Below are 11,682 nucleotides of genomic sequence, written 5' to 3'. Positions count from 1 at the left end.
GAAGAAGGCTTACACTGAGGGAGGTCTCTATATCACTTCCAATTTTGGCAATAACAATGAGAGTCTCCTAAAACACATGGCATCATTTTGATAAGGTCTTACTTAGCTAACAGTGCGGAAGAGCAGCAAAGGAAATGGTGCTTTTGGTTACCTGTTGGCACCCTCCTCTTCTGCAGGAACAATGACACGCTGGCTTACATGACTACCCCCAAAGAGATGCTCTCCAACGTGCTGCAAGCGCTGCGGTACCTGGACACCCGTCTTCCAAACGGCAGCCACGTGATTTTAACAGGCTTGGTGGATGGCCGCTTCCTCTGGGACAACCTGCACGACAGATACCATCCTCTAGGTAAATATGAGCTGCTGTGAGGTGCCTCCTGGTTGTCTGCCCCCGTTCTGATTTGTATCTGGGTAAAGGACTCTTTTTTGCATCTAAGCAAGTGGAAAGTTGTTCTCATCTCACTTCTCATCAGCAAAGAGAGAGAGAAGCTAAATCATGTCATTAAAAAGGTAGATTACATTTTCACATGATTTTGGCAGCCACTGGTACTAGAGCTTTCAGCAGGCTCTATGGTATCCCAAAGGTTCCCCAATCACTGCCACTGCCTCCACAGCTTCTGTGTTACCTCCTGTGGGTGATTTCCCCCCTCAGAAGTACCTGCCTCTTTTCAGGAAGTCTGAGGTCTCCATTTCTGTTTCTGATACCTTGTTATATTTTTCTCTATACTGCTACCAATGAAAACAGATAAACAGAAAAGAAACATCTCATCCCTTTCAGGGAGCCAGTGAGAATTATTTCTAGTCACTTAAACACATTTCTTTCCTTGAGTGCATGTTTATCACAGGGACAGTTCTACTGGTTATCTAATTATCAGCATTTTTTGGCACAAGCCAAATCAGGAGTGATTAGCTATGGGAATGGGTGGAAATTTTTTAGAAGGGCTGATTTGCTTTAGAGGGACCCAATTAATCCTAAGCAACAGATAGTCTGATGGGTTGTGAGCAGGTTTCCCCGCTTGGATGCCAGTCAGAAGGTTTGGCCTTCTGCTGAATCCCTGGTCCCCCTGATAGCCCATCCCAGCACCCAATGCTTTTAGGCTACATGGGTCTGGGACATCCCCAATATCTAGGAGTGACATTAGATCTTGGAGCTCCCCATCTTTTGTTCCCCATGGCCATCAGGCACATGATGTTTCCCTCTCTGTGCTTTGCAGGGCAGCTGAACAGGGACATCACATACAGTCAACTGTATTCTTTCCTCGACTGCCTCCAGGTAAAGTCTCTGGCTGTTGCTTATGAGCCCCCTTTCCCCTCAGCCCGCTGCTCAAGCCCTGCTCCTTCTGCCTGCCCAGGTGAGCCCCTGCAGGGGCTGGATGACCCCCAACGAGACCCTCAGGAACTTGACCTCAGAGGTGAGTCCCAATGAAGCCCTTTTGCACAAATGCTCTTCCAGCTTGTCCCTGTGCCTGAGGATATAAACCTAATATCTCAAAGGCAAGATGTCATCATGCTTTTTCCTTCCAAAGGTGGGGAGCAGATGGGGAAACACATCCTTTCAAATGCCTCTGAGGCTCTGGGAGGTTGATGGATTCATGAATGTATTCCCTTTCCAACCTCTCAGCTGCCTATATTAATTCTTAAAGGATGTGCTCTCCCTGAGAAAAAAAATGAGTTCATGTTCTTTAAGGAGAAAACATATCTGATAAGTGAGAAAAGGCTTGTGGGTCATATACCTGTGAGAATGAAAAGCCGACTGCATAGATTTCACTGGCAGAGGGGGTTGGCCCCTACAGCAAGAGCCTTACCCTATCTTCATTCAGGAGTTGTGCTAATCTGCCTCAGACACATCTCTGTGGACTTAATTGCCAGATGGTGTGACCAAGGAGCATCCAGGCTCAGTGTGGGAATGGGAACAGAGAGAACAGAGATGTCTTAAAACTCACCCTACAAATCTGGCTGCGGAAGTGAACATCACAGAACAGCAGCCGCTTCTTCCCTTACAATACAAGCTGGTTTTTAACCCCAGCATCTCCCTGCAACCCTGTAAAGGAGCCAGTAACCAAATATCACCAAAGGTGCCATCTCTCTGCATAGTTGCATTCATGTTTGCGTTCACTAAACAAAAAATATGGCCTTAATTTCACCAGGGCTTACATATGTGTTTCATTTTATGGCCCGTCTCTCTTGACTTCAGAGAGGCAATTAAGCACATCTTTAAATCTTTGCAGGATTGCAGCTTATAAATTCACACCAACAATCCAGAACATGTAACCTCTGTCCATGAACAATGCGTATGTCTGCAGGGTATGAATTAATCTTCTTTCTGAGCCCCTGTCTGAAACTAATTGTCTATGTTATTATCCAAACGGCACAATTTAAATATTTAGGAGATCCTGATCTCTGTTACAGCTGTAGGAATCACACGGGATATATCACTCAGTTAGATGTTCAACAGAGGTAATTTACTCTGCTGAAAGTAAGGGCAGGATTTGGTCTGGATAGAGAAGCATTAGCACCCACAAGGCAGTAGCAGGAAGGATAACGGGAAAGGGAAGCATTTTTCCTGTAGAAGCTTCAGTTTTCTCTAAGAGCAATGAAAAAGACGGGGCTGCCACTCATCAAGAGACCTCAAAAACAGGGATTCAGGGTATTGATACAGGCTTAGAGACATATGCTGTGTTATTACCTCAGCTGAGGCCTCGGTGCAACCTGCAGCGATGTACTGCGTGGTGAACTGGGAACAAGGGCTGGTGGTGCTTAGGCAAGTCTATATTATGATGAATATAGACCATTCCCCCTCCTTTCCTCCAGCTAAAAGGGCAACATTAGCTTTCATATTCCTGACTGCACAGCAGTGACAAAAGCTGAACCCATGCGAAGCAGTGTGAGTAGCAATGAATCATCATTAAATCACTTGATTTTTGCAGAGAGCTTTACAACTTTCCAACGTCCTGAAAGAAATAGCGAGATCTGAGAAATTTGCCAACTTTGATGTTTTCTACATGGATTTCCCACTGAGACAAAGTAAGTTGCTTTTTTTTTCCTGACTTCCTCGCAAAGCATTTAGTCAAGTGTTGGGCTGCTGAGGTGCTCCTCCTGTTTTAGCTCTGTGCTGGGAGGAGGGCAGCAGAGCCGGCCAGCCTTGGTGACCCTGCTGGCAGGGCTGGGGGTAAGGGGGGACACTCAGTGCCACCTCCTGCCTTACCTAGTTGGGGTGACCACACCACCAGCCCAGGGACCACAACCTCCACACTGCTCCTCGCTGCTGGCACCCACAACCCTGCTGTGCAGCAGCACTGGGTGGCATATCTGCAATGGAAGAGGTCTTCATGGGCTGTAGTTTACTACATCACTGACCTGGCTTCATATTGTCTCCTCTGGGATGAGCAGTGCCTCAGGAAGGAGGACTTTTCTCAGGTGGTTTTCCTGCCTGAATAACAGAGCCAACCTCTTAACTCACTGTTCTCAAAGCTCCTGTCCTCTGTCCTTCCTTAAGCACCTACGTGCGACTGTGACTTTTGACTTGAAAAGCTTACAAAACTCATCTTTTTGTGCTCTTAAGTGACATATAGGTAAGCTCATTACCTAAATCACTTCCTTCTGCACTGACACTTAAAGAAAGCCCACAAAAGAACCAGAAATCTTTTCTTCTTACCGTGAGCATGAGTGGACAGTGTCCTTGTGGGGCTGGGGACGGAGCTTGTCCCTGGATCCCTCTCAGCTCCATTTCCCTTGCAAGACGTGCATGGGTCCAACTTGAGGCATGACTCAGCATCAGCCCAGCTCCACTGCAAGGAGAAACACACTCGTTCTTCCTGTTTGAAAATGGGATCAGCATGGGGTGAGGGATTGAGTTCATATTCACATTGAGAGGTGGTTCTGTGTTGGTCCTGGAAACATTTTGCCTGGGGACCATATTTTAAATCCCAGCATGCAGGCAGCTAAACCCGGAGCCATGAAGGGACAGAAACACCCTGGCAGTACTTCAAAGTATTCCTCTCTATCACTTCTCCCCATCAGCGCCTGGCTGTGCTTGGAAGCACAAAGCTGCTGAAGCACCTAGGATCACTGCAGCCAAATCCAATCTAAATGCACCAACTGATTTTATTCTACGTGACCCAGTTCAGGAAGGGTCTCACACAGGCCATACAGAGGAGGAGGTGAAGAAGGGAGCATGGGAGAGGGAGTCCTTCTGTTCAGAACTTGACCTTGGAGGGGTGGGCTCCACCATCAAGTTCGATACTGCAGCACAGTTTCAGGATGTCCCGAGCCTCTTTGCAGCTTTTGCCTCAGCTACTTAATATTTAACAAGTCATTAGGGTTTCGATGGAACTACCTGCTGGGGAGGCAAATTGCTTTAATAAGTTAAATGACTAAGTTTAGGTAATTTGTTTGCTTTCACATAAAGGAGCATCTTAATATATTTCGCTGTTCTTGATTACACCGCATTAAATGAATGAGGTAAACAACATTTCACATGCACATACAAACATCAGCTCCGAAAGACACTTTGCAAAGTTGCCTGAAGCCCTGGAGCCAATGGTTGGAGCTTGCCATAAGGAAAGCTGTCACTTCGTGAGCACTCCAAAGGCAGCTGAGGCTGCTGACCTACTTTTCTGGTCTCTTTCTGAAGCAAGTGCAAATCCTCCCCTAAACTCTCTAGACATCAAATATTTAGCGGTGGTTGCACACTGTGATGAGTACATTGATTTCAGGCTGGCCCAGGCATATATCTATACATAGCAGCTCCCAGCTTTCTTGGGGTAAAATTGAGTATATTAGCATTGATTCTACATCGAGATGGACAGTCACGCTCAGGTGTTGAGTGGTGGGACACTGGCAGAGGGTGCCCAGAGAAGCTGGGGCTGCCCCATCCCTGGCAGTGTTCAAGGCCAGGTTGGACACAGGGGCTTGGAGCAACCTGCTCTAGTGGAAGGTGTCCCTGCCCGGGGCAGGGGTTGGAGCTGGAGGAGCTTTAAGGTCCCTTCCAGCCCAAACCATTCCATGATTCTGTGCTGACTTTGGATGAAGAATTTAATGGGTCCTTTAACAAGTAGTGCAATAAACAGGGTATGGGGTGGTTGTTTCAGCTTCTTCCCAGTGTGGATGGGCGCAAGTTCTAGTCTAGACAAGGCAATAGGCACTTTTAAGACAAACTAGACACAGCCTGTGGGTATTTGTTGAACTGCTCTAGGATTTTTGCAGGTCAAGTATAATGGTCTAAATTGACCTACCTTGATGTAAGCCTTACTTCTCTTCCTCATTCCTCTGCTGTTTCTGGCACTGGAATAGTCATCCCTCTGCACAGTAAAACACAACACTCAGCCTCATACTCAGCATATAATATCATATATAAGGAATTAGGCATGCTCACCCTGTGCATCTATATGTGCACTCCATCCGAGGTGAACCTGCTGTGCCCAACATACGATTTGAAACAAAGCTCTAAGCCCTGTGTCTTGAAACAGGTTACTTTGGGTGTTGACTAAAGCATCTCAGGTAGGTTTCTATAGGCAAAGTGGGAATATCGCCCTTCTGTGAATTCAGAGCCAGTATGGGGACCCAAACATCACTTTTTGACAGGGTCCATCAAACAGCAGTGAGTCTATGTCAAAACCGTGGTGCTTGAACAGAGAACATTTTCCTCCTGACAGGATGCCTGCATAATGCTATTAAGAATTCTTAATCTGTCATTATAAAAGAAATTATTGAGTTTACAGTCTGTTAATGCCACATCCACTAGTCCTGTGCTTAATCACTCCACAGCCCTTTTGAAGAGAGAAAGATTTTTACTTCTCTAATGGCTCTGGGGCTTGCAGCACAGCATCATTTGCATTGACTGTCATGCTTCTGTAATTCAAAAGGTTATTTTGTTGGAGTTGAAAAAGGCTGCTCAGAAGTAACTGAAAATGACAGCCTATTCCTGCAGACATCAGCCCATGTGACTATTGTGCTGCCATCTCTGTCTCTGAAAAGCACTGTTTTCTTTATCTCCCTATGGTTTTTTTTTTGCACTGCTGAAGATGCAACTGAAATGGGAAATGCAAAAGTATTCAATCAGTGCTAAATAATTTACATCTTCACTCGCTACAGCATCCATCTTGCTTGGGAGGGAAAGTGAACTGGTTTACGATCATTTCTGTTCAAAGCACTTCCTTGCATAAATACCGCAGAGGAAAAAACCAAACAATAAAGGCTTAAATAGTGCCCCGAGCAGAGGGGCTTGCACATGGTGTGGCTCTGACAACCCTGTATGGATTGTCATAATCTTCTCGCAGAGCTGCCTTGTGCTTTGAGGGAGGTGGGTACGTCCTGTGTGCTAACCCCTCTGCTTACCCCGTTCGCAGCAGCCGAGAAGTGGCGCAGGATGGGAGGTGAGCCCTGGCAGCTGATCGAACCAGTCGATGGCTTCCACCCCAGCCAGGTAAAAACCCACCCCTGGAGATGGGTGGGAGCAGGCGGGAATGGTCAGCACACCGCAGGGACCAGGTTTGGGGTGTTCTCCCGCTCTACTTGCTCTGGGGAGACCCCCCTGCAGCCCTGGTCCAGCTCTGGGGAACAGCACAAGAGGGACGTGGAGCTGCTGGAGCGAGGCCAGAGGAGGCCCCGGAGCTGCTGCGAGGGCTGGAGCAGCTCTGCTCTGGAGCCAGGCTGAGAGAGCTGGGCTGGGGCAGCTGGAGAAGAGAAGGCTCCTCAAGGGGACACCTTAGAGCAGCTCCAGTGCCTAAAGGGGCTCCAGGAGACCTGGAGAGGGGCTTTGGACAAGGGATGTAGGGACAGGACAAGGGGAATGGCTTGAACCTGCCAGAGGGGAGACTGAGATGAGCTCTGAGGCAGAAGCTCTTCCCTGTGAGGGTGCTGAGGTGCTGGCACAGGGTGCCCAGAGAAGCTGTGGCTGCCCCATCCCTGGCAGTGTTCAAGGCCAGGTTGGACACAGGGGCTTGGAGCAACCTGCTCTAGTGGAAGGTGTCCCTGCCCGTGGCAGGGGTTGGAGCTGGAGGAGCTTTTTGGTCCCTTCAACCCAAACCAGTCTGTGATTCTACAACATTCACTTCACACTATAATATTCTGAACTCTGTAAGTGGCATGGAGAGAGCATGGTCTGCCACCAGCTACAAACAAAGCCAGTTAGTTTTCTATAACTAGCTTCAGATTTTGAACCCGTACACAAAGCAGAGCAGCCAGTCTCTCCCGTACTGCTCTGAGAAGAACTTTGCACAAGCTGAAACCCTGAGTGCAGCCTGTAGCAGCGATGGCTCTCACCAGCAGCAGCAGCTGCTCTCCATCTCCATCCCATTCACTTAGCAATGGGTCCAGAAGTATCTTGGTACCTGCTGCTGTGAGGGAAACGTGCCCTGACCTGATGTGATGCTGTCTTGCACTCTGGGAAAGAGCAGTCCATGGAGAAGCGCTTCCATGGGCACGAGCTGCAAACACTGATGGATTCCAACGTTCCGGCAGCTTCGACTTTGGCTCTTCTGTCAGTTCAGCCAGGGAAGACCTGCAGGGAAAGCTCAAAGGCAAAGGATGTGCTGTAGGTGCTATCTTTCAGTGTTATGCTGGAGCAGCACGGTGGCTTGCTTAGCCTTGCCAAGTCAAAAGAGCCTCGTGTTTGAAGAGGGACTGCTTCACAGCAGAAATTCCTACCTGATTTCCACACGGAGCCAGGAGATAGATGCATGAAAAAGCGTGAGCTCGCAGCCTGGGGAGGTGGAGAAAGCGTGTCTGGATCTTTCTGCTGCAGGCCCTTTGCAAAGAAGCAATTAGAGAAAACTTGGCAAACGAGACACGAGCGAGAGCAGTGATGAAATGAACCCCATTCCCAACCCTGCCATCTGTGCCATACCAAGAGTCGGGAGTGAAGAAGAAAAGGTCTCTGCGTTACTCTTGTGTCTTACCTTGAGGCTGGCCTGAGGCTTCTTATAACCCCCACCACCAGGCTGCTGCGGGAGCCAAGCTCAATGGATCACAGCGTTTCACCCAGGCTCTTGCCCACATCCCCCATCCCACCTGCAGCTGGAAGGAGGCACGTAGAGCTGAAGGCAGCGAGGTTTAGTCTTAAAGACATCCTGCCTAAGCCAAAAGCAAATGACAGAAGGGCACTGAAGGGCAGTGCACACCTACACACAGCCCCCAAGTGCCACGCTGCAAGATGAGGCCAAGCGCTGCCGTATTTCACTCCCGCTGGACCTGGCACCCTGCAGTGGTTCTCATCTCCCCCTCCTGCTGTTAGGGTGATGTTAATGCTTTTATAGGTACATTTTCCTTTACAGCCATGGTGCCAGCTGTACATATGCCTCACTCCAAGTGAGTTACTGCCCTCCTGGGGTTTATTAATTAGCCTTATCCAAACATCCACTGCTTTAAATCCATTTTTCTTTTCCTGCTAGTATCCCCGAGCCTGTTATCAACATACTACTGTTTGGACAGAGACGTAGCACTCTGCTCTGAAAGAGTGGCTTTCTTAATAAAGAGAGGGGGAAGTGAGAGCAGAGAGTGATATTTAAGAGTACACTTGAGAGAGATGATAGACAACTCACTCCTCAGACTAGTTTCAAAGTTCTACTTTCTACCAAAGTGAATGCCTCTGGCCAGGTAGAGCTTTCATACCATATATATGCCTTGTGGGAGAAGATTGATGCTGTGCAGCTCGTCAAGTGAAGGGAGGCACTTACTTCAATCTCTGCAGCTATTCTCACCCCTCAGGTACAGCTTGACAAACAAATACAACAGATACGACCCAGCCTGGGTATTTCTGCTGAATTTCCTCCCTGAAGATCTCAAAGCACTTGACAAATATTCACTAGTTGTTGCATCGAGCAGCAGCACCCCAAGGAAAGCATTAACATTTTAGCTCTTGCCTTCAGATGTGGAGAGAATTTGGAGTTTGGGACACAAGAACGCCAGTGCCAAGGGTGAGCTGGAAGTGTACCATGGTCCCCAGGCAGGATAAGCCAGTGGCTGATGTTGTCCCCTGGATTTCACCTGCCGTTTACCTGCTGTCTCTTTAATTAAAACACACTGATGTAACCATGGCAGAAGCATATGTCAGCAGGTATATGTGATAGTTCCACCATGCAGAAGGGATACGGGAAGGAACTGAACCTTCCTAACTGAGGGTCCTCATTGCAAGGAGAAGGGAAAGAAAATAAGAAAGAAGCAATGCTCGTTTGTTTAGCCTGGCCCAGAACCACATTCCCTCACTGCAAATGTATTGGAGAGGAAGTGGGTTTCCTGCATGTTTTTATTAAGTTGCAAACCAGAAGCCTGCAAGCAAAACACTCATTCCTCTTATAACTGCATTCCTCTTCTGTTTCAAAGCTAAAATAGGGCTCCATGAGGGGTTTTCCATAACACCCAGCTTGGGTGGAGGAAATCCACACCATTTACTTTTGGCACCTAAAAGCAAAAAGTGCATCACTCAGTCCTCCTCAGTTCCCTCTAGAGCTCCCTTTGAGACACCGCACCCCGAAGTCCAGCTTGGTTGCCCTTGAAAGCAAGATGACTTTCTCTTCCCATTGTCTATAGAAGGAGCCCAGGGATTTGTTCTCTCGGCATCTCTTCCTTACTACAACATTTCACTGCAAGTCCTTGTGAATGCCAGATGGCCTCAAGGACATCTCTTCTCTCTAGAACAGGCTTCGATGACAGGGCCATGCATTTCAACAGCATCCTGCATAAACAGCTTCATTTCTTGCTTCTCTGAAGCTAACAGGGAGAACACGAAGCCCTGAGCATCACAAACTGGAACCTGAAATGCCTGCAAGATTCTTAATGATTATGTAGAGGCAGGAAAGCACAGCTTGAGCGTGATTAGCTTCTCCCTTGACTTTGCTGAGCAGCATGCCTACCACCAGTTGGGTGCAGCAGGAGAAAACAGATAGCCAGAAGCTGCTGAAATAACTCAGCCACCTCCCAGTGGCAGTCATCCAGTTCAAAGAGGAATGGGTAATGCTGCCTTTTGAAAGAACCACTTCATCTCACAAAAAATTAATTGCAAACCCCACGTGAGTTATAGCAGGTCTCAGAGCACAAGAGCTTTGGAATTCAAAAACAAGCTGTAAGGTAAGTGACATCCAGAATCACGAATTCTTCTCTGTGCCACACTACTCATCCAAAGTGAATAACCAGTATCATCAGGACCACACGAAATGATGTCCAAGCAGGACCTACAGAATTTGGGGCAGTCTAAGCCTTCAAGTGCAGTCACCAGGAGTGTGAACGCTCTAGAGCACACCTCCAGTGATACCTTTGCAGAGGGTGCACTGTGCAGAGATAGCGGGGTTTTTAAACAAGCAGAACACCCAACCCACCCTGCTGCAAAACATACAGAGGCTTAGGGACTTGTGAAAGAGGTTTGGAGACTACCAGGCCAGAATGGACCTCTCTGACAGCAATAGGGTGTCCTAGAATAACCGTGTTTGGAGAAAACACCCTATTGCAGAACCTGCCCTATCCCTCTCCGCTGCACCAATTCCTCCAGGAGCTTACCGAGACCCCAAGTGACCAGAGTCTAAGAGCTTCCACCCCACAAATGGGTACATGAGCTCTGAATAGAAGAAAGTTATTGTCTCCCAGCCCATCGTTTCAGTTTCTTTCAAAGCACAGGACATACACCTATAAAGAGGAGCTTAAAATTTCCCCACAGGCTCCAGTCTGCTCCCAAACTCCAAACAACAGTGTTCAGCTTGGTTCCATAAACCCAGGTCTGCCCTTAAAACAAAGGCAGGCTTTGCTAGCCCTATTTAAGCCTCACAATCAGTGCCAGAGTGAGTTTTGGGGTTGAAATATTACCATATAAGCAAAATGTAATTGTGGGTCAGAAGCTAAACCAAAATGCATGAGCAGGGTGTGAAAACTTGGTTCAAGGAGAATCAGGCTGTTGTCTCTTCCCCTTTCTGCTACATGCCCTGATGTTTCTCACCCTGGCAGTACAGCACATACATACACTTTCTCTTTGGTGCATAACTTCTAGGGCAAAACAAAGCTCTAAAGACAATCAGCAGCAGGCACAAGCTTAGAGCATCAGAGCTGGGTAGTTTTGAACCTAGATATAGTTGGGCCTCTTTCTTTCTCCTCAGTGCCTGTGGTTTCGTTGCAGGGTAACAGGGAGAATATTTGCTAGAAGTATCAGAGGCATTTAGAAGCACGAATTCCTTTGGGCTTGCAAGAGTTTTACACCTTATATTCTAGTGATGCTTTTAAATTCTTTCAAAATGCTTGGGAGTAGAAAAAACAATAAAATCAAACTCTAGGTCTTTTGGATATATGTTTATGGAGCAGGCATCATAGGCATCAGGAAGCAGTTGGAGACTATCAACCTAATGACTGGTCAGGGAGGCGCAGATATTTAGTCCTCACCTTATTTCGACTGTTCAGAAGGGTTTCCCCTGCTCAAGCAGCTGGAATGGGGTGTCTTCTTTGATTAGAGGTTATGGTCCATCACACTGCTGTACATGGGAGTCTTCCTTATGGTGGAGTCTCCTAAATGCTGCCAGGAGAGAACTGCATTGTAGAGGCACAAGAAGTTGACAGTGTGTGTGCTGTTTGCAGATTGCTGCAGCCCTCGGCACAAGCATCACCTGGCAGAAGGCGCTGCAGGAATGGCCTCAGGTGCTTGGAAAGGAGAATCCATTCAACGACCAGATCGAAGCTATATTCAAAGACCAAGGTGGACACTGA

At 47.7% G+C, this 11,682-nt stretch overlaps 1 protein-coding gene across 1 annotated transcript in view; it reads left to right on the top strand.

The window, feature by feature from the left end:
• Positions 1 to 11,682, top strand: part of AOAH (acyloxyacyl hydrolase (neutrophil)) — a 67,601-nt gene extending 55,919 nt beyond the window's left edge. The window contains exons 17-22 of the mRNA XM_010014504.1: positions 177 to 349; positions 1,215 to 1,273; positions 1,353 to 1,412; positions 2,928 to 3,024; positions 6,348 to 6,424; positions 11,554 to 11,682. Coding sequence (XP_010012806.1) covers positions 177 to 349; positions 1,215 to 1,273; positions 1,353 to 1,412; positions 2,928 to 3,024; positions 6,348 to 6,424; positions 11,554 to 11,682 — 595 coding nt within the window. The remainder of the gene's footprint in view (positions 1 to 176; positions 350 to 1,214; positions 1,274 to 1,352; positions 1,413 to 2,927; positions 3,025 to 6,347; positions 6,425 to 11,553) is intronic.

Source organism: Nestor notabilis, unplaced genomic scaffold (genome assembly GCF_000696875.1).
Source record: "Nestor notabilis isolate BGI_N333 unplaced genomic scaffold, ASM69687v1 scaffold140, whole genome shotgun sequence".
Classification (NCBI taxonomy): Eukaryota; Metazoa; Chordata; class Aves; order Psittaciformes; family Psittacidae; genus Nestor; species Nestor notabilis.
Note: the sequence above shows the minus strand (reverse complement) of the source record. Positions and strands in the feature narration are given on the sequence as shown.